Below are 27,847 nucleotides of genomic sequence, written 5' to 3'. Positions count from 1 at the left end.
TCCTATGGGCTTCCCAGTGTTTCCCACTGGGGTGTTTTGTGTATTTGTGGTATCACACTTTGTATGTGTAAGGGGCATGACTGTGCAGCTTAAATAGCCTCCTCTTTTTCTAGCTCACAGATCCCTGCAGCTGCACTGACATTTTTCCATAGGAGAAAAAGGATTTCTCAGCAAATGCGGTACTCCCAGCATGCAGCACCTTACTGGGAGAAGGACTGGTGCAATGTAAAAAACACTGCCGGTTAAAAATGCTTGGGTTTCAGTTTGGCATCCTGTTAGATTTTTTCCACTTTGAGACATTGGTTTTCGTGACTATTTTAAAAAGACGTTCTAGTGCTCAGCAAAAAAATAATGGTGAGGAAAACAAGGAAACGTTCATCTGAATTGGAGAAAGGGATACCATTGGTACCACTTAAGCCAAGTAAGTAGATGATTTCTGTTAATTTTAGCATTTGAAAGCATTTTTACTATAGGTTGCTGCATTTATAAGTTAAAGCTTAGAGTATTCCTTTAACACCCACCTCTCTGTTTCTTATTTTTCACAAAGGCTGCACTCAGACATCTGTGCATGTTCTGTATCTGGATGAATGTATATTATAGCTTATAATTACAGATTTTACAAGCATCACTTTTTGCTTTGGAGCATCGACTCGACACAACAGCATGTCCGTAAGCACTGTGTTAATGCTTATACTGCATGGTCTCCTGTGAAGGTCTTTATATCCTTCCAGCTCTGGAAAAGTCGTTATCCTTGAAGAAGACATGAGAAGAATTTAAACGGCAAATCATTCATTCTTGTGTAGTCATTTTTTGAGACAGTGTTTTTTTTTTACCTCATATTTTGAAAAATCTAGAATGGAACATTTCTCAAAAGAAATAATTACACAAGTTTGAATTTAGTTTGGATTTTCTTAAATCCACACAGGCTCAAATATATACATACAGCTGGAATGATTGGGGCCATTGTCCTGTTGGAACACCTAGCTCTGTCCAGGTTACTGCCCTCTAGCTGTTTATTTGAGGTGAAGCTGAAGGACAGAGGTACTCCTTCTTAATTTTTCCACCCAGTTTGTACCTTGCAACACTACCACTGAGTGTAAAACACTTGTTGATGCTAGCATAGTGCCTGACAGGTGGTACAGCATTTGTAGGTTTGAAAGCTTCGTCTTCTTGAGAGAGTCATTGTGGCCAAATAGTTCAATCTTTGTTTTTGCTGACCAAAACGTTTTTCTTTAGAGTGCATTTGGCTTGCTCATTTGGCTAGGTGATTCTGGATGGGGTAGGTGTAAGCACAAATGCCTTTTGTTGGTGGATAATAAATGTACTTCACTGTAGAAAGGCACAGAAATGCTCTATTTGCCATTTAATGAGTGGCTTGTGCCTTGGGAGTTCCTGGGTTGTTCTTAAATTCAGGAGGAGAGTTTGACTAAGATGGTTAAAACTATTAGATCTTCCAACAGAACATTGGTCCCAAACACACCAAAGTAGTTTTAAATGGCTAATGTTAAACGTCCTGAATAGCCTACTCATACCCCTGACCTGAACCCTATTGAAAATAAGACTATATATAAAATGTTAAATGGTAAAATAAACAAAAACCAAACCAATATAAATGAATTTGACCAATTCTCCCAGTCAGAATTAAGGCATGACATTGTTGTATCTGGTCGAGTAATATGCTAAGGGACGTTAAACCTATTATTTAGAAAAAGGACCTTGGCCTTGTATGCATTCGAGCCTGTGTGGGCTAGAGAAAAATGGAAATCAATAATAACGTTTGCACCTGGTTACAGCTTTCAAATGACCTTGAAGTTTCATGTTAGATAATTCTTCCACAATGAAAAAGATCACTTAAAATAACTAATTTAAAGCCAAAAATTGAAATAATATGTATGTCCTTCATTACACATCATTGTCTGATGGGAACTTTATACTGTATATACTGTCCATATGTCTAATCGGTCAGTTGTGGTTAAAACGGCATGTTTTTGATCACCTGAGCCATGACTGCTCCCCTGTTTGTTTTAATCAACTGCAAACAGTGCTCAGGTACGTGACACATTCATCATTGTCCTTCTGAGCATTCTGTAAACATTTGCTTCTTCATTCTTTCCAGCTGTATTTGTTATTTGATAATGTGTGATTTACAAAGAAGTGCCCATTAACACAGTGTATATTTGGATAAATCTATTGATTTTTGTATTGCAGCTGCAGTCTACCGTCTCGTTCAGCAGACTCAAGGTTGTCCCTAAAGATGGACCCTCAGTGCTTTTAAACCAGAAGATAAGCTTAACAAACTGCCCACATCTCTTTATACACTAATGTGTTTGTCCAAAACTTAACATATGTACCTCAGTTTGTCTTTTATTTTATTTCTAAAATGTTTTAGAGGCAATAAAGAAGCAGCAAGGGAATTAATCTGAAGTATCTGTCTCTCAACAGCCATGCATGATAGTTCAACACAGTATAAAAAGATTTATTTGAAAGCAATGAAGACATGAAATTGTTGGAAAACATTTTTCATAACTGTCCTGTACTGTAACTGTAGTATCAGCATCTTCTGGTATTGACATTGGAGATGCACTAAACAAGGTTTTACTGGTCAAAACACCAATATCGTGTTGGCAGATTTAATCTACTAATTAAAATTTTGGTAGTTTCTTATTTGTTTTTAAAGTCCCTGTCATTATGTATCTGCCTTATGTTTCAAGGGTGTACAAAGATCTGTGGATTTCAGTTAACAACCCTCTCGTATCGCCTTTCTGGGCATGTTCTAAACTAAGCCATGGTGCCATGGATTTTTTTGGACACCTCAAAAGATTTCTCTGGCAAAAGCTTCACAACTTATAGACGCAATATGTACCGCATGTACTATTTCTTCCACTGCTACAAAACGTATTTAGATGCTAACCACGTGTCATAGCAATGAGCCAGTAATGATAATGACCAAATTACCTTCTATGTCATGCACACGCCCTCTCCGCATTGATTATGAGTTACTCGCTTCAGCATGCCAAAAGCTTGAAGTGGCTGATATGGCAGTGGAGTTGCTTTCTTTATCCAAATAATTCTGGGCTAATTCAGGGATATAGCTTATAATTATTTCATCGCTTGGTAGTCTTAGAACTCAGTGTAGTCCTAAGACTACATTGGGCTTTCAGATTAAGACGGTCAAGCTCTCAGTATGAAAACAAATAAAGTCAGTCAGTCATTTTCTACCGCTTATTCCATAGTGGGTAACGGGAGAGCTGGTGCCTATCTCCAGCAGTCTATGGGCAGGAGGCGGGGTACACCCTGGACAAGTCACCAGTCCAGGGCAACACACAAACAACCAAGCACACACTCATTCATACACCTAAGGGCAATTTTAGAGTGACAATTTTAGAGTGATCAATTAACCTAACAGGCATGTCTCTGGACTGTGGGAGGAAGCCGGAGTACCCGGTGAGAACCCACGCATGCAGGGGAGAACTTGCAAACTCCATGCAGAAAGACCCCCAGCTGGGAATCAAACCCAGGACCTTCTTGCTGCAGGGCAACAGTGCTACCAACTGCGCCACCATGCAGCCCAAAAAAAATAAATAAATAAAAAATAAAAAAAGTGATGTCACATTTTTTTTTTACCTGCAGATGGAGAGTCAAAGCCAACCAAGGGAAAACTGGCTAGTTTTATGTGTAGCTTAGGTTGTAATTAATCCATGAATAATTGGTATACCAATATGATGAAAATAATAGATAGATATTTTTGAGATTTAGGTGGTCCTGTAGTCAATTAATAGATCAAGCAAGTTTAGTAAAGTCCATTTGAGTGATTTCTTTTTCCTTAAAATGTAAAGCCATTCCTGTTCTGTGGTCTTTGTGCCTCTTGTTTGCATTAAATTTGTTAGAAACTGCTGTCTAAGGCTTTTATAACCATGTGTATGACACTGATAACCTCCTGCATGCCACTGGTCACAAAGTGAACACACGTTATTCAGTCTGTCCTGCAACACTGCTTAAAAAAAGACCATGCAAATTTAAGCTTACATAACAAACACCCACTCTAAAACATATCTTTCTCTAACAATTTAGTGCATAAAGTAGATAATGATGGGACTGAAAAACAAACTATTGTCATCTGCCTTGCCTTTAATTGAAATCTATCTTTTCTGGGCTTTATTAAAATAAAATTTTAATTGCCACATTCTGTCTAGAAACAGTGTCTTTCTTCGGGCAGTCTTCTCAGAATAGGGTCCTTCACTGAGTTTGTAAGAATGGGGTCTTTTGAGTTGAGTAAACGAAAATAGAGGCTTTCAATTGACAGGGAGTGAATGGTTAAATGGGGTTGCAGGCAATGTTTTAAAGGGCTGGGCAGAATGGGAGCTTTGTACTTTTGGTGCACATTTCCTGAGATAAGCCATTGGGCTGTCCCAGGTTTGGCTGACCTAGGTAAATGATCACCAAGTCACATTATTTACATGTTTTAGCATATCTTACCTGGGATAGCTGAATCTTTTTCCTGTAGCCACTGACAGTCATAAGTGGATGTATTTTAGAGGTCAGACTCAGTGGTTTAAGAGCAGGTTGGATGCATTGTTCTTTAGCAGATAGATGAAAGTAGTTGGGTTGTCAGGGAGGGCACGGTAGAGCACTACACTGTAGCCTTTGTATACAGGGAAGGTAACCTGAGGTTGAAAAAGGAAGTCCCTTCAGTGACTGATGTCTGCAGGCTGTGGAGCACCTGCATAGGCTGCATGCAGGGTTTGGGGAAAGGTGGAGTCAGCATGGGAGAGAAGCTGGTTCATGTGATACTCCTGCATAGCTTCATGGAGCAAATGCTGCAGATGAGCCACGAGCCTGGAGTAGAGTGGGTCAGAAGAAAGATGTGAGGAGAGCAGATGGCAAATTCAAGCTTCTTAATGGAGGCGGATGTGGACCCTGGGTTAGTTTCTGGGTTTAGCATGAAGGCAAACTCAGAGCTGGCTCTGGCAGAGGATATGATTGTTGATTCAGATGAATGCCTAGAGAAGCAAGTCTTGGATTGGTTTGTGACTGCAGGATGGACAGAGTTTCTGTCTACAAGTCAGGAGCAAAGCGAGGAGAGTCCAGGAGGAGATGAAAAGAAACAAACTGAAAGATTTGAGATTGGGGCTGATAGAGTTTTGGTGAAGAATGAAGAGATTGAACGACTGATGGAAGAAAAGACTGATAATCGGACTGAGGAAGAGATCAATGAAAAAAAGCGTGGATGTCATGTTCGGATTTCTCTTGAGGAGGTGGAGAGTTTCTACAAATTTTCGTGTCGTTGCCACTGGCTCTGTGGTAAGTGTTAAATAGCTCAAATGAATGTGGCTCAAAAACATTTTAATCATGATTTAGTCTAGAAGATGCATTGATCAGAATTTTGTGGTTGTTTTTCCAATTGACAATTTTTGTAAAAGCTTTGAACCCACCGATATCGATTTTGGCCGTATTCAGTTTCTCTCTAAGAGCTATAAAAGATGAAGATATAAGATAAAAATATTTTTCTAGCCTTCCTGCTGTGCCTGTTCAATAAATATTTATTTACACTGCATGTATGAGAGAGCAGTGTCTGTAGAACCAGGTTGTAACTATTTAAAAACAAAAATATATGCTAACTTTAGTTAGCGCTTTTAGTTTCGCTTTTCCTCTTGTTAGTGCCGCTAGCTTCAACAAAAACAACAGTCTTTGTTTGGTTCCAAAAGAAGGATTTTTAAAAAGTTTCCAACATTTCCAAATGGAAGTATATTCCATGGCTCACAGAGGGTGAAAACTCAAAAGGGTTAAACAGAGTACGGATCTTCTGAGCCTTCCTGTTTTCTGTTAGAAGTTTCTCTCTCTCTTTCCCAGTCTAAATAAATCAAAGACATGGCTTGAAGTGTAGAAAATACATCTTTTAAACACCTTTTTTACATATCTGCACTTCCTCTGACTTGATTTTTGGAAACCTCACTGGAACTGAAAAAAGCTAACATTGAGTCTTCTTGCTCTGCAAAGACACTTCATTGATCTAAAAAAGATTCGATTTTGAATTTCAAAAGTTCGATCACCAGCCGATTTTCAATGGAACTCTGATTTACCATATTTATTAAAAGGTTGAATAAATCCTAAGTTATCTTCAAGCAACAGTTTTCTATTTTTCTGTTCCTCGTTTGTTATTTCCGTTATTACTCTGAGTAATAATATCTGCACAATAAGCACAGTTAATCATCACCATCACATTAGACGGTGGCTTTTTGAGCTGCCATCGGAGCCGTCTCACCCTTTGTGTTCCTTCATATTGATGAACTTACCTGTCAACACTCTGCAGACAGCAGTTAACTTTATTTGTGCCTCTCTTCCTTCTTTCTATCTTCTTTCATTGTCATTGCTGTAATTCTCCTTATTGCTATCTGTTGGCCTCCTCCATTTCTCTGTTAATATATGCCCTGTTACTTAAATAAGTCATTTTTGAGCCTCTGATTGTGTAGCCAAATAGCCTAAGCCTACCAGTCTATTTGTGTCTTACATTTATATGCATGAACTGCGTCATTATTACTTTTATAAATGTATTCAAATGTAGCCCTACATGCACAGCTACGTATTGAAGGTTAAAGGTCGGAGTGAATGGACGCTCAAAAGCAATGTCAGCATGATGAAAACAAAATGAAGGATCCAAAAGGGCAAAGGTCATCTAAACTGGAACTGAACTGTTTTGTATGAATATTAGTAGATAACATTATTTAACATTTCATTGCACAAAGCAAGAAAACATGTGACTAACTGTTTTGAGTATTTTTTTTCTGTTACCGTAAGCATTTATTTTAGTTTTTTGTTAAGTACATTTCAGTCCTGCCTTCTGGTCCTGTTTAATCTGTGTCAGTAGTGGCAGGCGATCCAGGTGTTGCAACCGTGACCCGCTATGCAACCGTGACCCGCTAACGTTTGACTCGTCACCCATAAATGTGAGCCCAAGCGGACACTAATCTTAAACCCTGAGCCTTATTAAGAACATTAACGCTTGAAGCGGCAGCTGAGCTCTGTGTGCGGTTGGGGTGTGTGTTTAGGCAAGAATTTCTTCGTCACTAAAAAGCAAAGCATTTTTATTTAGTTGTAGAAAGTTAAAATTATTAATCTGGTGCTGTTCAGTATTCATATCTCAACACTGGGAAGCCTTCCTAAAAACACCAGGGTTTACCGTTTTACCATCTTTATAGACACTAGAGATAGGGTGAGAAGCTCAGTCATCCAGGAGGGACTCAGAGTGGAGCCGCTGCTTCTCCACGTCGAGAGGAGCCAGTTGAAGTGGCTCGGGCATCTGGTTAGGATGCCTCCTGGACGCCTCCCTGATGAGGTGTTCCGGGCCCGTCCCACCAGGAGGAGGCCCAGAGGAAGACCCAGGACGCGCTGGAGGGACTTTGTTTCTCGGCTGGCCTGGAAACACCTTGGGATTCCCCCAGACGAGCTGACCCAAGTTGCTAGGAAGAGGGACGTCTGGGTCTCTCTGCTTAGGCTGCTGCCCCCGCAAGCCGAGTCCGGATAAGCGGAAGACAATGGATGGATGGATAATCGCACTACATTGCCTTACAAAAGTATCCGTTTGATTGTTTTATCTATTATTGTACAGTGCAGCCTGTACTTTAAATGTCAGTCAGTCATTTTCTATACTGTTTCTTCCATAGTGGGTCTTGGGGGAGCTTGTGCTTATCTCCAGCAGTCTATGGGCAGGAAGCGGGGTACACCCTGAACAGGTCGCCAGTCTATCCCAGGGCAACACACAAACAACCATGCACACATTCATTCACACACGCACCTAAGGGCAATTCGGAGTGACCAATTAACCTAACAGGCATGTCTTTGGACTGTGGGAGGAAGCCGGAGTACCAGGTGAGAAACTACACATGCACTGGGAGAACATGCAAACTCCATGCAGAAAGACAGCCGGGGTCCGCGGCTGCAGCTTGAAGTGACCCGAATCTAATTTTTTTGCCCGTATGATTTGTTTAATTATCTGAAACACTAAGTGTGGCAAAAAAGCAAAAACAGGTGAAATCTGTAAGGGAGCAAAAACTTATTGACAGCGTTTCACTGTTGATATTCTTAATGTATCCATCATTTCATAAAGTTCCAGTAGATGTTGTTGCAATGAAGGATATTTAGAAACTCTTAAGCTTCACAATATTTATTTTATTTGCTGTAAAGATGTATGGGATGTGCACTATAGTCTTGTTTTTTTAGAGCTTAACGTTCGTTTATTGCGACATCACCATCCGATACTGGCTCTTGTTTCACAGGAATGGCCCTCTGGGCTTTTATATTTGAGCAAGCAGTGTGGTGAAAGGATATTTACACATGTTGATGAAGAAAATGGCTACAAAAATGGGCTAAAGCTGAAACTGGACATTAGTGAGGGGACTTTTTCAGAAACAGAATAGCCTCTTTCAAGCCTAATTGGGGGGCTGTTTTTGATGTGATATGCGTGGGAGTTTCTGGGGGTAGGGTGTGGCTGGCTGAGTAAGTGATATTGGGTCAGAGAGAGGAAACTGATGGAGGTCTCTTTATGAACTTCAGTTCATGTAGAGCATGAGAGAGACTGCAAAGGCTGCAAGTTTGTGTCTGAACGCCCAAGGCTATGCTGACCTTTCTTTATCATGGTAACTTCGCTTCACAAAGTCGCAATCATCACAGAGAATCTGTTTTAATTCATGCTTGTCCGCCTTTTTGGAGCAGAAATGGAGCTTCAGCTGACATACAGAGAACTATCAGTGAGCAGTTCCTGATTGAGGCACGTTAACTAGAAAACACCAGGAAAAATCTAGTTAGCCCTGATACAAAAACAATGAAAACCTCCTGAAGGTTCTGGAATTAAAGGTTAAAATATTAAAATAAGAGGAAACTATGTTTAAAAACACAAAACAGGCACAATCAAACAGGCTTATGAAGAAGTAGACTTTGGTTTGATTTAGAAACACAAGTGTTTTCATTGCAGAAAAAGAAGTAGATTATTCTTACAGCTCTAGTGATTGAAGAGCACTCTAGCTCCTGGTGTTTATCTTGGTTTTAAAGTTGTGAAATTCATTTTGTGTTCAGGTGTATTATGTACAAGTTAACACAATTACATGTGTGTATTTACTTTTTGCTGTGTAAGATTAGAGTAATTGAGGTGTCAACTTCAGTGATCTCCAGCTGTCATTTAAGATTTAAAACCATCTGGTTCAGAGGTTTAATTGGATAAAGCATCTGAGGTCCCACAGTGGGTCAGTTCCTTCCTTGGACAATTCTTATTGCCATTTTCTCCTACCTTACTTTCACCTTATATCTGTACAAAAACTGTAACGTACCCATGTACTTGACTATAGCATATGAGTTTAATTCTCCTATGAGTTGAATATTTTAAACGAATTCTACAAAATAATTTTATTTTGTTGTATGTTATTTTATGAAGATTTTATTTTCCACTGTTTCTGTAAAGTGTAATTGGTTTTTGTGCCGGTTTGGGTCAAAGGTCTCCAAAGGTGCTTACAAACTGATGAAAAGTCATTATAAACCAGCTCATTAGAACATTAGTTTTCTAATCTGTTAACACATGTTGCTGTTTGCTTCTCTCATTGGTTGGTATCTCACTGTTGTCAATTTAATAGGACCCTGCGCCATTGTGCCACTTTAAAGGTTTTTTTTACACTTTATGTTAATTATATAGAGCTCATCTTGGTCTTATTTATGTCAAAATAGTTTATTGACTGTGGCTCTATGATTGTGATCAGTGCATCAGGAGAGAAGGTCAGAAGATCAGCTGTTATAAATGCATAGTTCTCTGTTCAGATTTGTCCAGGAAGTGTTTATATTTCTCATATTTGTTTTACCTTGCTCCTCAACATTCCTGAAACTGTTTTTTTGTTATTAACTTTCTGTTTTGCTTGACATTTAGTTTTTCTTCCTATATGCACATGCGAGGTATCATATATTTGCAGAAAAATGTAAAAATGGTTATGTAAACTGTTTTTTTTTTATCTAATTGGACAGTAATTTGAAGCACTTTTCATATTCTTTTAGCAGAGGTCAATGGGTTAAGTGAGTATGATAATCTCATTCATTCTTCTAATCCTCGGGGTTAGGTAAAACCTTTGATGTTCTCTTGTTATCTGTTCTCTGTGAAGTATTGAGACAGAACAACATTCCTGAATGAATCCTGTCAGTGAATCAGTTTATGAGTTTGTAAATGAAACAATCAATGATAACCAGTGATGGGCTCTCTTACTGGAAAACGAGGGGTAACACTTAGACTTAAAGAATCATTAGAAGAACTGTGCCTGCAGGATGATGGTTTCCTTCAAAGGTAAAATTCAGTGTGTGATTTGTGTGAACTGATTTGAAGCAGTTAGTGTTTTATGTGCCCTCTGCTGGGGCCTGTATTGAAGCAGAGATCTGCTTTATCAATCTAACTAACACCAATCTTGCTAATTACATTAATACCTGCAACATGGTGCAGACTGCCTTGGCCTTCACTGTAAATAACAGTAGATTTCTAGATGAATTTCAGTTCAATTAAACTGTAGATAGCACCAATTTACAACAGAAATGTAAAAACATTGGTCCAATTCATATACAGTTGGACAGAATGCATATGGCACAGAGTCAAATTCAGTTAATCATAATATGCCAATTGGTAAAATGTTATCTGTCTAAAAAATGCAGTCAATTGCTTTGAGTTGATGACTTTAAAGCAACTTCCCATTTTGAGCAAGCATGTGGCGACAGTGGAAAGGAACTAAGCCTTTTAACAGGAAAGAACCTCCAGCAGTAAAAAGGCTCAATATAGGTGGCCATCTTTTGTGAGTGGCTTAGGGTTTGTAAGGATGGAAAATAGACAGAAAAAAACTGAAAAGCTGGAGAAGGGGTACTTTTTATTGCAAAGAAAGTAGGGGGCTACACAATGTTATTAGCATCAATAGCTTTGTCAGTAGCTCGCTCCAGGAAAGAGACACAGCTAATACAGAACCACAGATGTACAAGTACTTTCTATTTAAGTAAGATTACAATGAGACTTAAATAAAATGACCCACTTTACATTTTATCCAAATGAACCAAGATTTCCTATCAATATAATTCTGAGTTTATATAATCTGTCTGATTACATAACTCTACATTATCAGCATCTCCACATTTGTGGCTATGGTAAAAAAATGTGCTCAAAATGTGAATTTATTTATCATCAACAGTTGAACATTGTTTTTCTCGTATTGACTGAAGGGCTGACTAAATATTTGAATTCGCTTCTCTTCTCCAGATGAGATCATGCAGCTGGAGACCAATCCCCCCCGTGCTGCTGACATCTCACTGGATCTCAGAAAGCAGTTTGCCTTCCTTTCAGGTGATGGTTTCATGTTTTTACCTCCCGTCAGTGGTTACATTTGTGCTTGTCCTATCTCTCTGTTGCTGTTGTCACCTCTAGTGATCACTTGTGTTTTGACTGATCTAATTTATATTTGCATAGTTCACATGGACCTTTTTGCCCTCTGAACAGTTAATATTTGCCATTCAAATGTCATTTCTGTCCCTTTCCTCTTCACTGTCTCTCTGGATGTAGCTTCAAATAGCTGCTGCTTTGTCACTTCTTTACAAGATCTATATATATTTCATTAACATTTGCTCACAATATGCTTCATTTTTAATGTAGCTGCTCCATCAACTCCTAGAGTAAATACAAAATTCACCTCTACATTATGACCTTGTGGATGCAGCAGACACTAGAAACATTTTGAAAAATCCAAGCAGACATTGAAACCATGACTATGCACTTGCTGTTGCCATGACAATGAGAGAAAAAAAGGCAGGCTGATTGACATTCCGGTCATATGTGCTGACAGAGCAGCTGTTGCTAGGAGGGAGGTAGATGTGTGTGTGTGTGTGTGTGTGTGTGTGTGTAAGAGGTGAGATCGTCTAGGTCAACAACAAGCTTAGTGTTGCAACACAGCGGCATCTCTGTTTCATTTCATGTCTCTTTTCTGCATCTTCACTCGTGTGAGTCTGCCGATACTTGAAAGGTAGTTTTTAATAATATTTAGTGATGCACCAATCACACATAAACCTGAAGTTCTTGTCTAGCACTACGTAAATCTTGATACAGATGGAAAACACTCTAGTTACACTGGCACCTTCTATAGCATCTCGTTAAGAGGATTTAAACTATTTTCCTTTAATCTCATAGAACTTTCTCATCTCCTCGTCGCTGTGACCTCTGATTCTTCCCTTTCTTTCCAAAACTAAAAGTATTTTCCTTTACAGACTAATAATAGGACCTCAGACGTCAAATGACAAATTCAGTTTAATTGATCCCATACACAGTGTGCTTGTACAAAATTTCTTTAAAATCAACAGAGAATTTTTCAACATTTTTCTTTCTTTTTCTTTCAGGAGGTAGAGGAGATAATGGCAGTCCCATCATTGTGTTTCCAGAGTTTCCTGCATTTGGGGAGATCACGGACAGAGAGTTTCACAACGTCCTGACCTATCTCACAAGTGTGCCCAGGTATGGTCTGTTACTAACCAACAGTGGATGATATTCCCAGCTGTCCTCTTTAGATAGACAGACAGACAGACAGACAGACAGACGGACAGACAGACAGACAGACAGACGGACAGACAGACGGACAGACGGTTCAGTATAGTGCATTGCTCTCTGATTACCTGATCCAGTCTGGACAAGCCAACGGGGTAAAAATAGAAACTGTAATGAGTCTAACTGGTTGAGGCTGAATAATGTATACACACAACTGAGCAGACCTATTTTTCACATAAATGGGTGTTTGGTGAACTTATATGAAGCATACTCATATGCTTAGCAAGCATATGAACTCATATGCTTACTAAGATTAGGTTTGGCCTTATATGTTTAGAAAATCTAGACTGAGGTTCTAGAGATTTGTGGTCACAAAAATATAAACCATCCCTTTCATTTTAGTAAAGATTTATTTTTCTTCACACATTGTTATAGGCTGCCTCTAACATATAATCAACTTACTCCTTGTTGGGTTACAGAGGTTTGTTAGATATCTGCAGGTTGTTTGTCCAGAAAAATATTTTTGTATTCTCTTATAATCACTGAGATATGGTTGGCTTAGTAACGAAGGAGGGGAGGGGAGTGTATAACAAAATTTCCATTGCTGTGTCTGCAAATCCATTCATGCAGCACATTTCCCTTAACACTGTTTTTTAAAGAGGAACACACAGCTCAGAGTGCTCCTGTGCACTTCGTCCTGGGAAACTGAACTATCATTGCAACAGAAGCTTGTACAGCAAATTTGGGGTTGGGGTACTGCTGCGGGTCATGCAACTCTGGGGCCTTAAGATTCCCTTGTAAGCAGAGTCCAGGAGGCTTACAGTATGCGCACAGTACGCTGGGCTATGTGGGAGCTTTTGAGGCTGAGTCTGGCCACCCTACAGAGGAAGCTAATTTCCTATTTGCTTCCTCTGTAGAAGCTAGTTCATAATATGTTCCTTCCTGCTAGTGGTGGACCTGCATGAGGGCACTTCCTATTGCTTCTGAGCCTGGCCGAGCCCCAGGAGCAGAGACTCCAGGAAAGTCCCTTGGTCCCCCTTCGCCTGTTCTTGTGGTCTGCCATTTCATTTGATCCAGTCAGTGGCTCTTACTTCAACCTCTCCTTTGAAGCAAATTCGCCATGGGAGACCATACCAGGAGTCCACAAACTCCTCCACCACGTTAAGGTGGCAATTCAACAGAGGGTCATTTTCAGATACATCACTGAAAATGAAATAAGCATAGTTTGATTCCTCTTCCTTAAGCAACAACTTCCACACTAAATAGTGTTATTGATGCAGCTTTTTTGTGCATCTGTTAACAATATTTTAAAGTTGTCAGACATTGTTAACATAAAGTAAAGAGTGAAGGATTGAAACCTCAAGATCATTTGTTCTGTTTCTATTACTCTCTCCTAATTGGCTACTACAGCCATCTATTATTTACTTGCAACACTATGATTGGCTTAAGTTTTACTTGTTCCCAGTCTTTCATTGGACAGTCTAGTTTTGCAATAAGGGCGGTGCATACCCTCAGATCTTTTATTGTCTGAAGCATTATGCTCCATAAACTACCAACACGGTGGGTCGCAGTCTCCTTTACCTACTGCAGATGGAAGGCTTTTGTTTAAGCTTTTTTTTTAACCTGGTTGTGTCGTTTACAGCTACAGATTGAGGAATTTAAACAAGTAATATTGGGAGGCTTTTGTGTACTTTTCCTGACGGTGCATGTTGCTTTCAAATATGCTGCAAGTTCTGCTGCTGGATTTCACATGCAGTTGTCTGTGTGTGCACGATCTTCTCTTCTGAGACCGCGGGATAGCTGTAGAAAGGAAGGGGTTGCCGGAGGAAAAATGTGAACGTTTAAGGCAGGTGGCCAAAAAAATCTGGAGAAGCTTCAGAGCATCTCTGTTTTTGGACCAGCTGTCTAAGAAGATAAGGAGCAGCATAACAAAGCAGCAGGCTGTGAGCATTTAGGATTCCCATCTGTGCCACACGGGACACAATATGTATGTTTTATTTGTTTTTACTTCTTTGAGCTGTTGTTTAAAAGGACTTTTAATTCAAACAGATCTTTCCCACCTGAATCCCTCAACCATGAATCCTCTATCCTGACATGTCGGATTGTTGCTTTGTGTTAAACATACGTCTTTGTTTTTTGTTGCAGCTTGTCATCAACAGACGTAGGTTTTATCCTGGTCATTGATCGCAGGCAGGACCGATGGGCGGCTGTCAAAGGGACACTACTTCGTATCGCAGTAAGTTTGCCTTTGTGTCTGCAGGTCTCACTTACATTGGTCCCAACAATGAGAGCATTTACTCTCACGGGTGGAAGGTGTCTGTTATCTCATGGAGAGTTGTACGAGAATGATCATATTTCTGTCACAGTTTCACTGCTAATATCACTTTCACCCTCGGGGGTCGGTAGGGGTGTAATCACATCCTTTACTGTTCTCCCATCACAGCCCATCATGTGTTTTCATAGTTGTAGGAAAAGTAACAGACTTCTTTTGTTTATTTTGTTTTAAAATTTAAGTTCATTACCCATGGTACAGTCAGGGAAAGTATAAAGTATTTTCCAAGTCTGAATAAATATAAAACAAAATAGACCATAAGAAAAATTTGTTTTTATCAGTTTCATTTTGTGTTTTCCCATCCACCCATCCATCCATCCATCCATCCATCCATCCACCCACCCATCCATCCATCCATCCATCCATCCACCTACCCATCCGTCCATCCACCTACCCATCCATCCATCCACCTACCCATCCATCCATCCACCCATCCATCCATCCATCCATCCACCCATCCATCCATCCATCCACCCATCCATCCATCCACCCATCCATCCATCCATCCATCCATCCATCCACCCACCCATCCATCCATCCACCCATCCATCCATCCATCCATCCACCCATCCATCCATCCATCCATCCATCCACCTACCCATCCATCCATCCACCCATCCATCCACCCATCCATCCATCCATCCATCCATCCATTCATCCACCCGTCCATCCATCCATCCATCCATCCATCCATCCATCCATCTACCCACCCATCCATCCATCCATCCATCCATCCATCCATCCATCCATCCATCCATCCATCCATCCATCCAGTTAACTGTTGCCAGTCGCTGGATGTCTGGAAAATTTCTCACATGGTTCACTCTTCATTGTAACAATGATATTTATTTCATGTCCTCACAGCTATTTAATTAAGTAGATATCTGAACAGTCTCCCCGCATTTGGTTTTGTTATAAAGAATGAACTACTGATTGGCCAAATGTTTTTTTCTATTTTCATGAACACAGAGAAGCCTTTGTTTCTCCCCAGTGTAGACATTCCCTGGTAAAATAAGACTAAGAAAGAGGATTAAAACATTTGGCAATTTACTGTAGAAGAAACAGTTTTCTTCTGGTGTGCTAAATAACAGCATTGCTTCATGCTGAGAAGATCTTCAGGTCAGTCATACATACTGAATCACACATAGGATTAAAAAAAAGGATTACAGAGGGGGAATCAGAGCTGAATGCCACCGCCGACTGTTTATAGACACATTGGAGACCCACTCAGCTATTTCAAATTCAATTAAACTATATTAATCCAACAGGGCAGACTTATACAGGTTGGCAGACTTTAATAGACGGCATTCAGTCAGGCCTGCATTAACATCCTGCTTGAGATGATTCAGCCGAGCTGCTTAATACATGATGATGAAAGTTTTTTTGTTGAGGAGAGGTTGTTCAGCCTCTATATTTGCAAGGATGTGGGGATATGTGTGAGTTAATAAGCTTTTTCCTAGTTAACATAATTATTTTTAAGGGCTTTAGTCTTTTCATCTATGCATATAAACAATTGATGTGTACTTTGGATTGTGGGATACAACAATCAAACATTTGCCACCTATTTCCGATCTGTGATTTTTGTAAAGCTCCTAACTAGTGATATAATTTTTGTTTAACTTTGTCAGTTTTTTGAGACCTATAATACTTATTTTTCTAGCTTGCCGTTAGTAAGCAGTCATTAATAGTTTATTTTCGAAGCAGAAATAAACAGGGTTATTATATTATTTTAAAACAAAGACCAAAGGATTACAGTTAACATTTTAAAGTGTTGTCAGCATCTTATAGTAGCGATCAGCACAGCTAGTACAACATAAACAGCAGCCACTGTGTCTATATTCCAGAGAATGTAGATCTATACATTTCACATACATTTCATACAGAGAACAGTTTTCTTTTAAACAGCTTCTTTCATCTCTGTGCTTCCTTTGACTTCATTGTTGACTTCACACATTGCTGATACTGAAAGCTAACTTGGAGTATTTTTGATGCAGTTTCAGTGTCCACAGCGTGACCTGGTAGCGCTTCGTGTGATACATTCACTGACTGGGAAAATAACTCATTTCTGATTTTCAACCAAAAGGCTACTGACCAGAGACAATCAAGCTAAAAAATAGTCTGATTCTGGTTACTGTCTGATGTTTTTAGTGCATTTCTATAAAATATATCTTGTTTTTTTTTTTATGTTAAAATAAATCCTCAGAAAAGTGTATTTTATTTTTATTTACTTTGAAAGTAAAGGTATAAATATTTCTTTAGTTAAACAGTGAAATCTAAGCAAATAACTATTGTGACGTGTTCATTATATTTACTCAAGATATGATTCTATTGCTAAAGAGATTTTTAAAACCCTGACAGACTTAGTTTACATATCCATTTTTTATTTTATTTTGTAAAAATGTTGTCAGAGCCATTAATCTTTTATACCCTGAAAAATAGATTATTCATCGTTCTACTGAAAAGCAATTTAAAAACATCGGCATATTCCACAGATTGTATGCTTTATCCGCCCAGATGGTGAACAACCACTTTCTGTGCACTTATCTTCCTTCTCGCAGCCCCAAGCAAGGACAAACACTGAGTTGATTTATTAATTCAACTAAGAGAGGTTTTCCCATGAGGTTTATATCTACAATATGTTTACCATCACTTCTGCTTACATCAGCATTTACCTTCATTCCTTGTACAGGGACCAATCAGCCGAGGCATCCGTTTAGCTCATTGGCTAATTAATGTAAACAGACGTATACTCTATTCCATAATCCACTGTCAACAAATAAAGGAAACATTCATTTATGAAGAATAAAGTACGTTTTGCATTGATTTATATTTTGAATATGCTCTTTATCTTTTATTTGCCACATCAAGAAATATAAGCACACTTTTTTTTCAAAAATCATAAAGAAATTTGACCTATAGACCATCTTAAATTAGGGTTTAAAAATGGACCTTAGTTTCTTAAACTGGATCTGATTGAAATGCAAAACACAACATTGACAATCCTTTTTTTGTAGTGTAGTAAACAACATAAATCTATCACAGATAAACAATGCTTTCAACATTTTGTACTTATTATAAGACAACTCTGTCCTTATAACTCTAAGTGGTATAAGTTGGTCTAGAAGCCAGGAGAGCATTAAACAAAGTTCAGCCTTTTTACGTTTCATGATTTGTGAAACGTACATATAGAAAAACACATTCCAATAAAGGTTTTATACTCAAAACTTCAAGATGTTGTAAAAAACACTGAAATATGTGGAATTATCAGTAAATAATATTGTTGATCTAATATAGATCGAATGATCTAATTTCAGGGCTCCTTTCCCGGGAACCTCCGGCTGGTCCTGGTTCTAAGGCCCACCACCCTGCTGCAGAGAACTCTCTCAGACATCCTTTTTAAATTCAACAAGGATGAGTTCAAGATGAAGGTGCCGGTGCGTGTAACCAGTTTCTCTGGTCTATAAATACGCTGTGTATTCTGTGTGTAGTTTGTGGTCTTCTATATGGCTCCTAACAGTCAAATCCCTTAGAAATGAGGGTTAACATTTTTATGCACACTTTCAGAAAGTCATTACTGTATAAAAAATAAGAGTGAATTTATCTATCGAAGATTAATGTGTACATGTGTTTTTTATGATATGAACAAATTTTGTCTAAGATAATGGTGAAAACATTCACAACAACTGTCAACGTGCCCAGGTCCTGCCATCCCAGCAAGTTCACCCTGAAAGCAAACCAAAAGATGCTAAAAGAAGACTTGAAATAGCCTAAATTGTCATCACAGGACTTACAGCAGACTCCCGCTACTGTTGAAAGTGCATGTCTGTACAATCAGAAAGGACTGCATGTTTAACTTTCGTGGGAGGTACTCAAGGAAGAAACCTCTGCTCTCTAAGCGAAACATGAAGGCCAGGCTGAAGTTTGGCAGAGGGAACGCAGAAAAAGAGCAGGATTTCTGGAATAATGCTACCCAGACAGATGAGTCTAAAATGTATTCCTTTGCACACTGAATTACTTTGTGTCTCTGCTCTGTTCTCTCAAACCCCCAGTGGGTCGTGTCAGATGGCAGCTCACACTGAGCCTGGTTCTGCTGGAGGTTTCTTCCTGTTAAAAGGAAGTTTTTCCTCTCCACTGTCGCTACATGCATGCTCAGTATGAGGGATTGCTGCAAAGTCAACGCCAGTGACTGTCCACTGTCTCTACATGCTCATCTGGGAGGAGTGAATGCTGCAAGTCTCTGACTCGATACAATCTGCTGGGTTTCCTTAGATAGAAAAACTTTTTATCCAATTTGAATGAATAACTGAATCTGACTGCACTGTTCAATGGTTAGGATTAATTGGAATGTATGTACCTGACTGTTGTGAAGTGCCTTGAGACAACTTGTGTTGTGAATTGGCGCTATATAAATAAACTGAATTGAACTGAATTGAATTGAATAGACATAAAATAAATACAGCTTTCCAGGAAAAGTACCTCATACCAACTTTGAAGCACGGAAGTGGAGGACTTTTTTGCAACTGGTCAGCTCATCATCATACAATTCACAATGGATTCTACCATGTATCTGAGGTTGTGTGAAAATGTGAAACTATCTGTGAAAGAATTAAAGCTGCAGCAGAACTGGACCCTCCCAACATATTAATAACAGAAACATGGCAGTAAAACCACCAAAGACTGGCTGAGAATTAGGAAACTCAAAGTCCTGGAACAGCCGGGTTTAAGCCCAGATCTTGATCTAGTTGAGGTGCTGTGGGGCGTTTTCACAAAGGGCTGTAAATACAAGAAACATCTCACAAATAAAAGTGAGGAGTGGGGCACATTTTTCTCAGCCTTATGTCGGATACTGTTCAAACTTTTTCCCCAGTTAGAATAAACATTATGGTTGATATTGCTTGTTTAATTAATGTAATTTCTGTTTTAACCTGTGATTAAATAATTTTCTATTCCGGACACACAAAAAAAGATTAGACATAGATATGTGAACTAAATATTTATATTTTATGGTGTGTCCTACGTTTTTCACATCAGTGTACGTGTGTGTTGGGATATTTTCTCCTCAGGTGATCATGCTGAGCTCAGTGAGTGAGCTGCACTCCTATATCGACCGCACCCAGCTGACACGGGAACTGGGAGGGATGCAGGAATACTGCCATGAGAAGTGGATCTCACATCGAACTGTATGAAAACACACACAGACACTGTTGCAATGCACCCGATTTAATGTCCATTACAGGCAAATGAATAGTGTGATAGATACGGGAAAATATAAACAGATAGGAGATTTTTAGGTGGTGAGAACATGCCTTACAAAGGATTTATTCATATCTTGAAGCTAGAAAAGAAATTCTGTTGAATTATATCATAAAAAACAGACAAAAAACTCAAACATCCCTTTTAGCGTAATGATGAGAGTCCATGCTGAAAATCTCTGTTATCTCTGCATGCTCCAGGCCATTGAGGGATTTGCCTTGGTGGTTAAGAGAACGGCGCAGACGCTGCAGTCATTTGGGACAGAACTGGCAGAAACTGAACTCCCAAATGAAATTAAGACGACAACCATCCTGCTTAGCACACACACCAGCAAGAGGGACAAAATGAAGGTATCCCCAGCTCTGAACACATGCTGTTGTCTGCTTCTTCATTTGTTCTGGCTAATTAATGCTGTCCCATGTCTCTGTGTACATCCAGGATGACATACTGGTTGCTCTGAATCAAGGCAGCAGGCTGCTGGAGAACATCAATGAACCTGTAATACGGGACCCTGACCACAACATGAACCAGGATGAACTGGAAAATCTAGCCACAGTACAAAGGTCAGTCACACTTCTATCTTAGGTACCAAAATTTAAACACAATTTAGACATTTTTGTTTACAAAGACACTCAAATAAATGGTAAAGGGGCTAAAAGTTTAAATGTTGGGCGTATCTACAGGCACCACTCAACAAGACAATGAGGACTTGTCCGTTAGGATTAACTGAGATGGGTTGTAACTTGTAAAGTAAAATTTTGATATAGTTTTTTTTTGCATTTGCACAGCAAATGTAAACATTATTAGTTGAAACCTAAACTGACTTTTGCAGCAACAAACCATATTTCAATTTAAAGCATTTTAGTGCACTAATCTTTGACCCTTGTGGTTAAAACTTTGACTGTCACCATTTAAGTTTGTTGAAATTGGTTGTTTAAAGCACTGGATCCTACTGAGGACCACAGAAAACAGAAAAACGTATTAAATTAACATCAAAAAGTTCATTTATTTAAATAATTCAATTGAAAAAGTGAGTCATATTTTCCAAATTTGTTACACACAGAGTGATATATTTCAAGCATTTATTTATGTTAATTTAGATGACTATGGCTTACATCTTATGGAAGCACAAAATTTACTTTCTCACTTAATTAGAACATCACATAAGACCCAAAAAACAGGATTTGATCCTGTTCCATTGTTCTTTGTTAAGCAGAACTCTAAACTTACCATCTCTGGGGTCCCCCTGGTGATCGATCAACAGAATGCAGGTTATCTCAATAGGCTTTTTATTATATATGTGTATATTGTACATTGTAAATTTGTATATTCTGTAATGCAAAAACAGAACAAAAGAGCAAAGTGTACCAGAGTCAAATTCCTTGTTTTTATGTACGAACTTGGCAATAAAGCTGATTCTGATTCTGATATACAGACATAGACAAGGACCATCAGCCCCCACCCCACACAAAAAACCCTCTGCATTCCTTTTTGTATTTTTTATTTCATTTATTTCACTGTTTTTAATTTTCAGACTGCTGTCTCAGCTGGACGAGACAGAGAGGGCTTTTGATGAGTTCTGGGTGAGGCATCAGACCAAACTGGAGCAGTGTTTGCAGCTGCGACACTTTGAGCACAACTACAGAGAGGTGAGCTGACCCTGGTTCACAAAAGCTCTTTTAGTCGACCTAATCCATTTTTTTTGCAAACGTGACAACTGAAAATGATGCCTATCATTGAAGGTGAGAGCTCTGCTCGATAACCTGTCTGAGAAGCTTGCAACCTTCTCCGAGGTTGGGATCAGCCCTGCCCATGCTGACCACATCTTCTGTGAGCTCACCTCCTTTGAAGAAACAGTCTGTGTAAGTCACTTAACATAAAACACTGCTAATGCAGACTTATAGTACAGATTTATAGGTCTGTAGACAACACAAAACTAGCAAATGACAATTAGCCTGCCAAGTTAAATGTTTTAACAGCACTACTTTATATTAGGCATACCTCATCTTATTGACCAGTTATAATATTAATTAGGACTGCACAATATTACCAAAACATGCATTTGTAATATTGCAGTTTATGGTATCAGTTACAATAAGCATCAATTCATCATTCTCCTCTTTTATTATCCTCGCCTATTTAGTACCTCTTTGTGATTGCTATTTTGCACACATAGAGGGCAATGATGATTGTGATTACATTTATATTGTGCATCTCTACTAAAACACATTGCTCTTTCAAGTAATTAGTTTTATATACATATGCATTTGAACCAAGTAAGAAAGACAGAAAAGTTTAGTTTTGACTGTTTAGCTTATTTTTTTCAAGAGACAAAACATATTTTGGTCCTGGTCTGAACCTGGATATGTATCATAAAACATTCTCATTTCATTGGAAAATGAAGTTTGGTCCAAACCTCTTGAGTCATGTTTCATGTCTTTACATTCTGCTCCAAATGAAACTATCTTGTAATCTTTTAAAGTGCTCTTGATCAACAGATCTTTAGGTTTTCTTTAGGTTCTTTTAGTTCTTTGTTTATTGAGCCGCTAAATTCAAAGACATTAATAATTTAGGCAAAAAAGGCTACTTACTTAAAAGTTGAACCACCAGTGCATCTACAAACAACTTAGTAAAGAACCAGTTTTTGCATCTTTAGGCACTTGGTTAGTAGAAGACTTTCACAAATACAAACTTTTTACCACCTTTACCTAAATGAATCTAATGAAATAATAGAAATAATACTGTTTGACACATACAATAGTATTTTAGAGTTAAAAATGTGACTCCTAAGGATTTAATTGCTGAAAACATGGCAAACCAAAGATTATCAACCGAACCGTGATGCATCTCTCAGGTTTGATGCCATGTGTCCTGTTCATTAAAGATCTAATTTCTAGACACTGTCCAGCCGCTGGTGATAGTTTTTTATGCCTGACAGCTCTTTTGTGCTCTGCTAAACACATATTCCAAAGCATGGTGTCATAGTCAGGTACAAGAGCTGCTGAAATTAATGAAAACGTAGCCAAAGTCCAAACGTTCAGTTGAACTTCAGCTTGCCTTGTTTCTAGGTTAAGTATTACCTCACTTATGCGGAAATACTATTTTATTTTTCAAACTGTTATTCATGTGTTATTATAAGCCTGGAGAGCTGTTGATCATGATCATTTTAGGATTATGAAAAAATCTGGCCAAGTGGAAACAAGGGTTAGAGGTGGTTTAAGTCCTGCATAACTTCCTTTTCCCTTAAATAAACCTGATGTAAATTTACAGGAAACATGGTTGGTTGAATACTAAAACAAGGCTTTAGAATTTAATAATCAGAAACCTGTTTTGCTCATGAATTTATTATTTTAAACTAATCATTTGTGGAAACACCTGTAGACAAATCTACTGATGTTGCTGTTCTGCAGGAGGTTCTGGACAGAGCCTCAGTGCTGTCTCGTGAGGGCGATGAGCTTAACCAGAACTCCCACTATGCAGAGGACTCCATTCAGCCCAAATGCAGCGAGCTCAGAGCAGTCAGCGAGAGTGTGAGCTGCAATCTCAGGGCCAAGAAGGACTACCTGCTGAAAGCCATGGAGCTGCACCATCGGTTGGAGAGGGTGAGAAAACACACAAGCGCCTCCATCATAGTATCTTTGATTGGTTACCGTTTTACATTTTCTTGCTTCTTGTCTATGCTGTGTAGACATCTAAATGGGTCGATGATGGCATTTATCTACTGGCGTCTCAGCCAGTAGACAAGTGTCAGTCCCACGAGGGGGCTGAGCTGGCCTTGCAGGAGTTGGAGCATTACCTGGACAACGCAGGCCAGAACCAACTGACTGACCTCAGCGTCATCTGGAAGGAGTATGAGGAGGTGCTGAACCAGCAGTTCAGGGTATGAAAACCAGCATGTGCTGCACCTTAAATGTCACCCTGCCACTCTCAGAGGAATTATAACTTGATGCAGCTATGGAGAAACGAGCAGCTACCTTATGGCTCGATTATTGTCATGTCTCTAACATCAGAGAGTGGTGAGGTCTCACCTTAGAGGGTCACAGCTGCCTTGCTGCTTATACATCAGATAAGCATCTGCCGACTGAGATGATGCTCAAACCGCATTGATGGCTTTCTGTGTGACAGGAGCAAGTAGAGAAAGTTTACCAAAAGCAGGCGTCCATGCAGGAGATGTTTGACAAGCGGAGGATCAGCCTCAAGAAGCTAGCAGCCAAACAAACCAGACCAGTGCAGCCAGTAGCCCCGAGACCAGAAGCCTTCATCAAATCACCGCTCAGCTCGCCTGGTGAGTCTTCACATGTTGACTCATGAAGTAAGGATGAAAATGTGGTTTTCTATAATTAAAACACTCCATACACTGCATGGACTGTAATTTTCTACTTTTTGTACTTTTAACCCTTTTATTTAATCAGTTATTCAGTCAATCAATCAATTAATTAATTAATCAAGTATGTAGAGTGTGTAAAATAGTGCTAAAAACTAATTTAAAAAGGCAAAAAGCATTAAGAGTACATTAAACTCCAACAGGATTAAAGAAAGATAATCATAATTAAAATCTGATAAACAGGTACTCAATTAAATAAAATAAATAAAATATATTTGGTGTAAGATAAATAAAATAAAATTATAGTTCAAAAGTTCAAAGCTCCCAAAATAAAATCATTTTTTATACACTTTTGTAATTTAATTTAAAAAAAATGAAAATTATTGTTATTAAGTCTTTATATCAACGATTTAATGGTTTGTTCAATCACCTTTGTCAGAGATCACAGGCTTGGAGTAACTTGGGCATGTCTCAAGCTTGGCACTCTTGTTTTTAGATTCTTTCTATCATTCTCCTCTGCAGATCCTCCCAAGATTACTCAGGTTGGATGGGCAGCTTTGGTAGACAGCCATCTTTAGATCTTTTCATAGGTTTTCAATTGGATTTAAGTCTTGGATCTGGCTAGGCCACTCAAGGGTTTTCCCAGTTTGCTCCTGAAACCATTCCTTTGTCATCCTGGCTGTGTGCTTTGGGTCATAGTTGTGCTGGAAGATCAGTTGTCCTAGTCTGAGATCCAAGGCACTCTAGAGCAGGATTTCTTAAATAATCTCCCTGTATGTCACTGCTGTTATCTTACCCTCTTTGCAGAGTAGTCGTCCAGTTAGATCCCACACCATGATGCTTGTCATGATTTGTCATGGTTTTGACACTGTAAACTTGAAATAACTATGTAATACCAACTGTATGTCTTGCACCAGATTTTATGCCAAAATTGTGTCTTGTGTTTTAACAAAGTTTGTGCTTTGCTAAAAAAAAAAAAAGCATTATTGAGTAAATATGTTGCTAAATATGTTTACACATTGTTTATGAAAATGCAAAATGCTTGGAGAACCTGCTGTATGTTTTTGGGCATAATAATTACATGACTGTTGAAGCCTAATGTGTCAGATATGATATTAAAAAAAGGAAAACCAGGTGATTTTAGTTGTTTTGTTTTGTAAAAAAAATCATCAAATTTTCTTTACAAAACTATTTCTTTAACAGTCAGTCATTTGAAAATGTATTTTTTCTCACACAGCACACAAAGAACAGCTGGAAAAAAATTCAGAGTCCAACATCAGCTGTGAAAAAGTAAGTGTTGTGAACCTGTTTAGCTTGCTGAAGTGTGAAATGTTTCCACCTCTTTTGAATGCCCTCTGACCTATTTCATTGCCTTTGTTTTTCCAGAGAAACGGCCAACTGCAGAACGAAGACAGCAGCAGCAGACAAGCGTCTCAGTCAGAGGAGGAGGAGAACCTGGCAGTGCTCAGGCGGTGAGAGTTCAGCTCTTTCAGCTTTAATCGAATTACACAGCAGATGGGCTGTGTGAAAAACATGACATCATTATCTCGTATCAGTACAGCCGCTCATATTTGATCTTTGTTTCTGCTTGTTTATCCTGTCTCCAGACATGTAATGAATGAGCTGCTGGAAACTGAGAGGGCCTATGTGGAGGAGCTACTCTGTGTGTTGCAGGTGATCTGCAACACAAAACTTCCTAGTTTTTTTTTTTTTTTTTTCAGCGCCTGTAACTACATGCTTTATTTTCATTGTGATTACAGGGATATGCATCTGAGATGGACAATCCATCCATGTCTCAACTCATCCCTGCGGCTTTGCAGAACAAAAAGGAGGTTCTGTTTGGTAACATGCCCGAAATTTACCACTTTCATAAAAGGTAAATGAGCACCATGATGCCTGTAACGGCACGTGATCTTTTGATATTATCTTTATTTGCCGTCATCTTCACCGTTAATAAAAACACATGTTCTACTGCAGAACCTTTCTGAGGGAGTTAGAGCAATACACAGACTGCCCAGAGTTAGTTGGAAGATGCTTTCTGGAGAGGGTAAATTGATTGAGGAATCATCTGATAGGATTAAGGACTTGCTTTTTCTTATCATGCACATTTAATTTTTTTTTTTTATTTCCTCAGATGACCGACCTGCAGATCTACGAGAAGTACTGTCACAATAAACCTCGGTCTGAGAGCCTTTGGAGGCAGTGCTCAGACTGCGCCTTCTTTCAGGTACATTTAACCTGCTCCAATGGTACAAATGATTACCACTCATAATGTACCTGGTAACCTTTTTGCTTTTCTTCGGTTTCAGGAATGTCAGAAGAAGCTGGAACATAAGCTTGGTTTAGATTCATATCTGCTGAAGCCAGTTCAGAGAATAACCAAATATCAGCTGCTCCTGAAAGTAAGAACTGATTTTTGTCTCTTTGGAAATAACCGCCTGTCTCTGTGTCACAGCTTTGAGCTTGAAGTTTGTGTGCTTCTGACTGCAGGAAATGCTGAAGTACAGTAAGAGCTGCGATGGGGCAAATGACCTGCAGGAGGCGCTAACCTCTATCTTGGGGATCCTCAAGGCTGTCAACGACTCCATGCACCTCATCGCCATCACAGGATATGAGGTGAAATACTGAAACGCACCAAATAAGTTGATCGTGACAACATATCAATTCCTGAAGAAATGTGGAATTAACTTGGATTATTATCAGTAGAGGATGAACAAACTATTTGGAGTGGTTTTAGCATTTCTATAATTTTAGAATATTTTAAAATTTGCTTTTTAGCTGTTTACCTTAGTGACCTGAGAAGAGGGTTTGGGAAAAGAATAACTGATAAAATATTAAGGTAAAAATATATTTTTTATGTAAACTATCCTGTTGAGGTTCTCGCAGTAGAGAATATTGTCTGCTTCGACTAATCTAATCCAACACGGCCAGGGAAAGCAGGTATAGACAGTGGATGGATGTAAAACTCTTACAGATGGTATTTATGTTCAAACAAATGTTCCTGTTTGATATGCAGATTTAACAGGTTTTTGTACCACATAGAGGTGAAAAATCCAAAGGAAGGGAGAATGCATTTATGAAAGGCCTATATTAAAACCAGAGGAAAACAGAACTAGAAATAATATTAAAATAATAGAATACAATTATACATTTCAATTAATATATAATAAAAGGTTATACTAGTTTCTGTCAGTCAAGACATTATCAAAATGACTTTCCTGTCAAAAAATAGATGGATGGATGGATGGATGGATAGAGAGGTTGGTGCTCCTGTTTCTTATCTGTATTTCCTGCCAGTGTTTCCCAGCAGAAACAGTGTGTCCACGACCATAAACAGACTATTATCCCAGTGTTTATCACAGTGCACATTACCGTTTGCCTCCGTCGGACTTACTGTAAT

The 27,847-nt window shown here is 38.8% G+C and overlaps 1 protein-coding gene across 7 annotated transcripts in view; it reads left to right on the top strand.

Moving 5' to 3' along the window:
* Positions 1–27,847, top strand: part of mcf2lb (mcf.2 cell line derived transforming sequence-like b) — a 47,685-nt gene that overhangs the window by 6,543 nt on the left and 13,295 nt on the right. For 3 of the 7 annotated variants that reach the window (XM_047371527.1, XM_047371524.1, XM_047371522.1), the window contains exons 1-21: positions 4,884–5,301; positions 11,267–11,350; positions 12,394–12,508; positions 14,684–14,774; positions 18,185–18,304; positions 19,934–20,050; positions 20,324–20,473; positions 20,562–20,686; positions 21,658–21,772; positions 21,866–21,985; positions 23,534–23,725; positions 23,812–24,003; positions 24,249–24,408; positions 25,685–25,737; positions 25,834–25,919; positions 26,055–26,121; positions 26,208–26,323; positions 26,425–26,494; positions 26,582–26,674; positions 26,757–26,849; positions 26,938–27,063. In XM_047371527.1, the coding sequence (XP_047227483.1) occupies positions 4,899–5,301; positions 11,267–11,350; positions 12,394–12,508; positions 14,684–14,774; positions 18,185–18,304; positions 19,934–20,050; positions 20,324–20,473; positions 20,562–20,686; positions 21,658–21,772; positions 21,866–21,985; positions 23,534–23,725; positions 23,812–24,003; positions 24,249–24,408; positions 25,685–25,737; positions 25,834–25,919; positions 26,055–26,121; positions 26,208–26,323; positions 26,425–26,494; positions 26,582–26,674; positions 26,757–26,849; positions 26,938–27,063 (2,688 nt within the window). In that variant the 5' untranslated portion in view covers positions 4,884–4,898. Of the gene's footprint in view, positions 1–186; positions 422–4,837; positions 5,302–11,266; positions 11,351–12,393; positions 12,509–14,683; positions 14,775–18,184; positions 18,305–19,933; positions 20,051–20,323; positions 20,474–20,561; positions 20,687–21,657; positions 21,773–21,865; positions 21,986–23,533; positions 23,726–23,811; positions 24,004–24,248; positions 24,409–25,684; positions 25,738–25,833; positions 25,920–26,054; positions 26,122–26,207; positions 26,324–26,424; positions 26,495–26,581; positions 26,675–26,756; positions 26,850–26,937; positions 27,064–27,847 lie in introns of those variants that run through there. The other 4 variants (XM_047371528.1, XM_047371525.1, XM_047371529.1 and 1 more) reach the window with 3 other exon arrangements.

The sequence above is a fragment of the Girardinichthys multiradiatus genome, chromosome 7 (assembly GCF_021462225.1).
Source record: "Girardinichthys multiradiatus isolate DD_20200921_A chromosome 7, DD_fGirMul_XY1, whole genome shotgun sequence".
Taxonomy (NCBI): domain Eukaryota; kingdom Metazoa; phylum Chordata; class Actinopteri; order Cyprinodontiformes; family Goodeidae; genus Girardinichthys; species Girardinichthys multiradiatus.
Note: the sequence above shows the minus strand (reverse complement) of the source record. Positions and strands in the feature narration are given on the sequence as shown.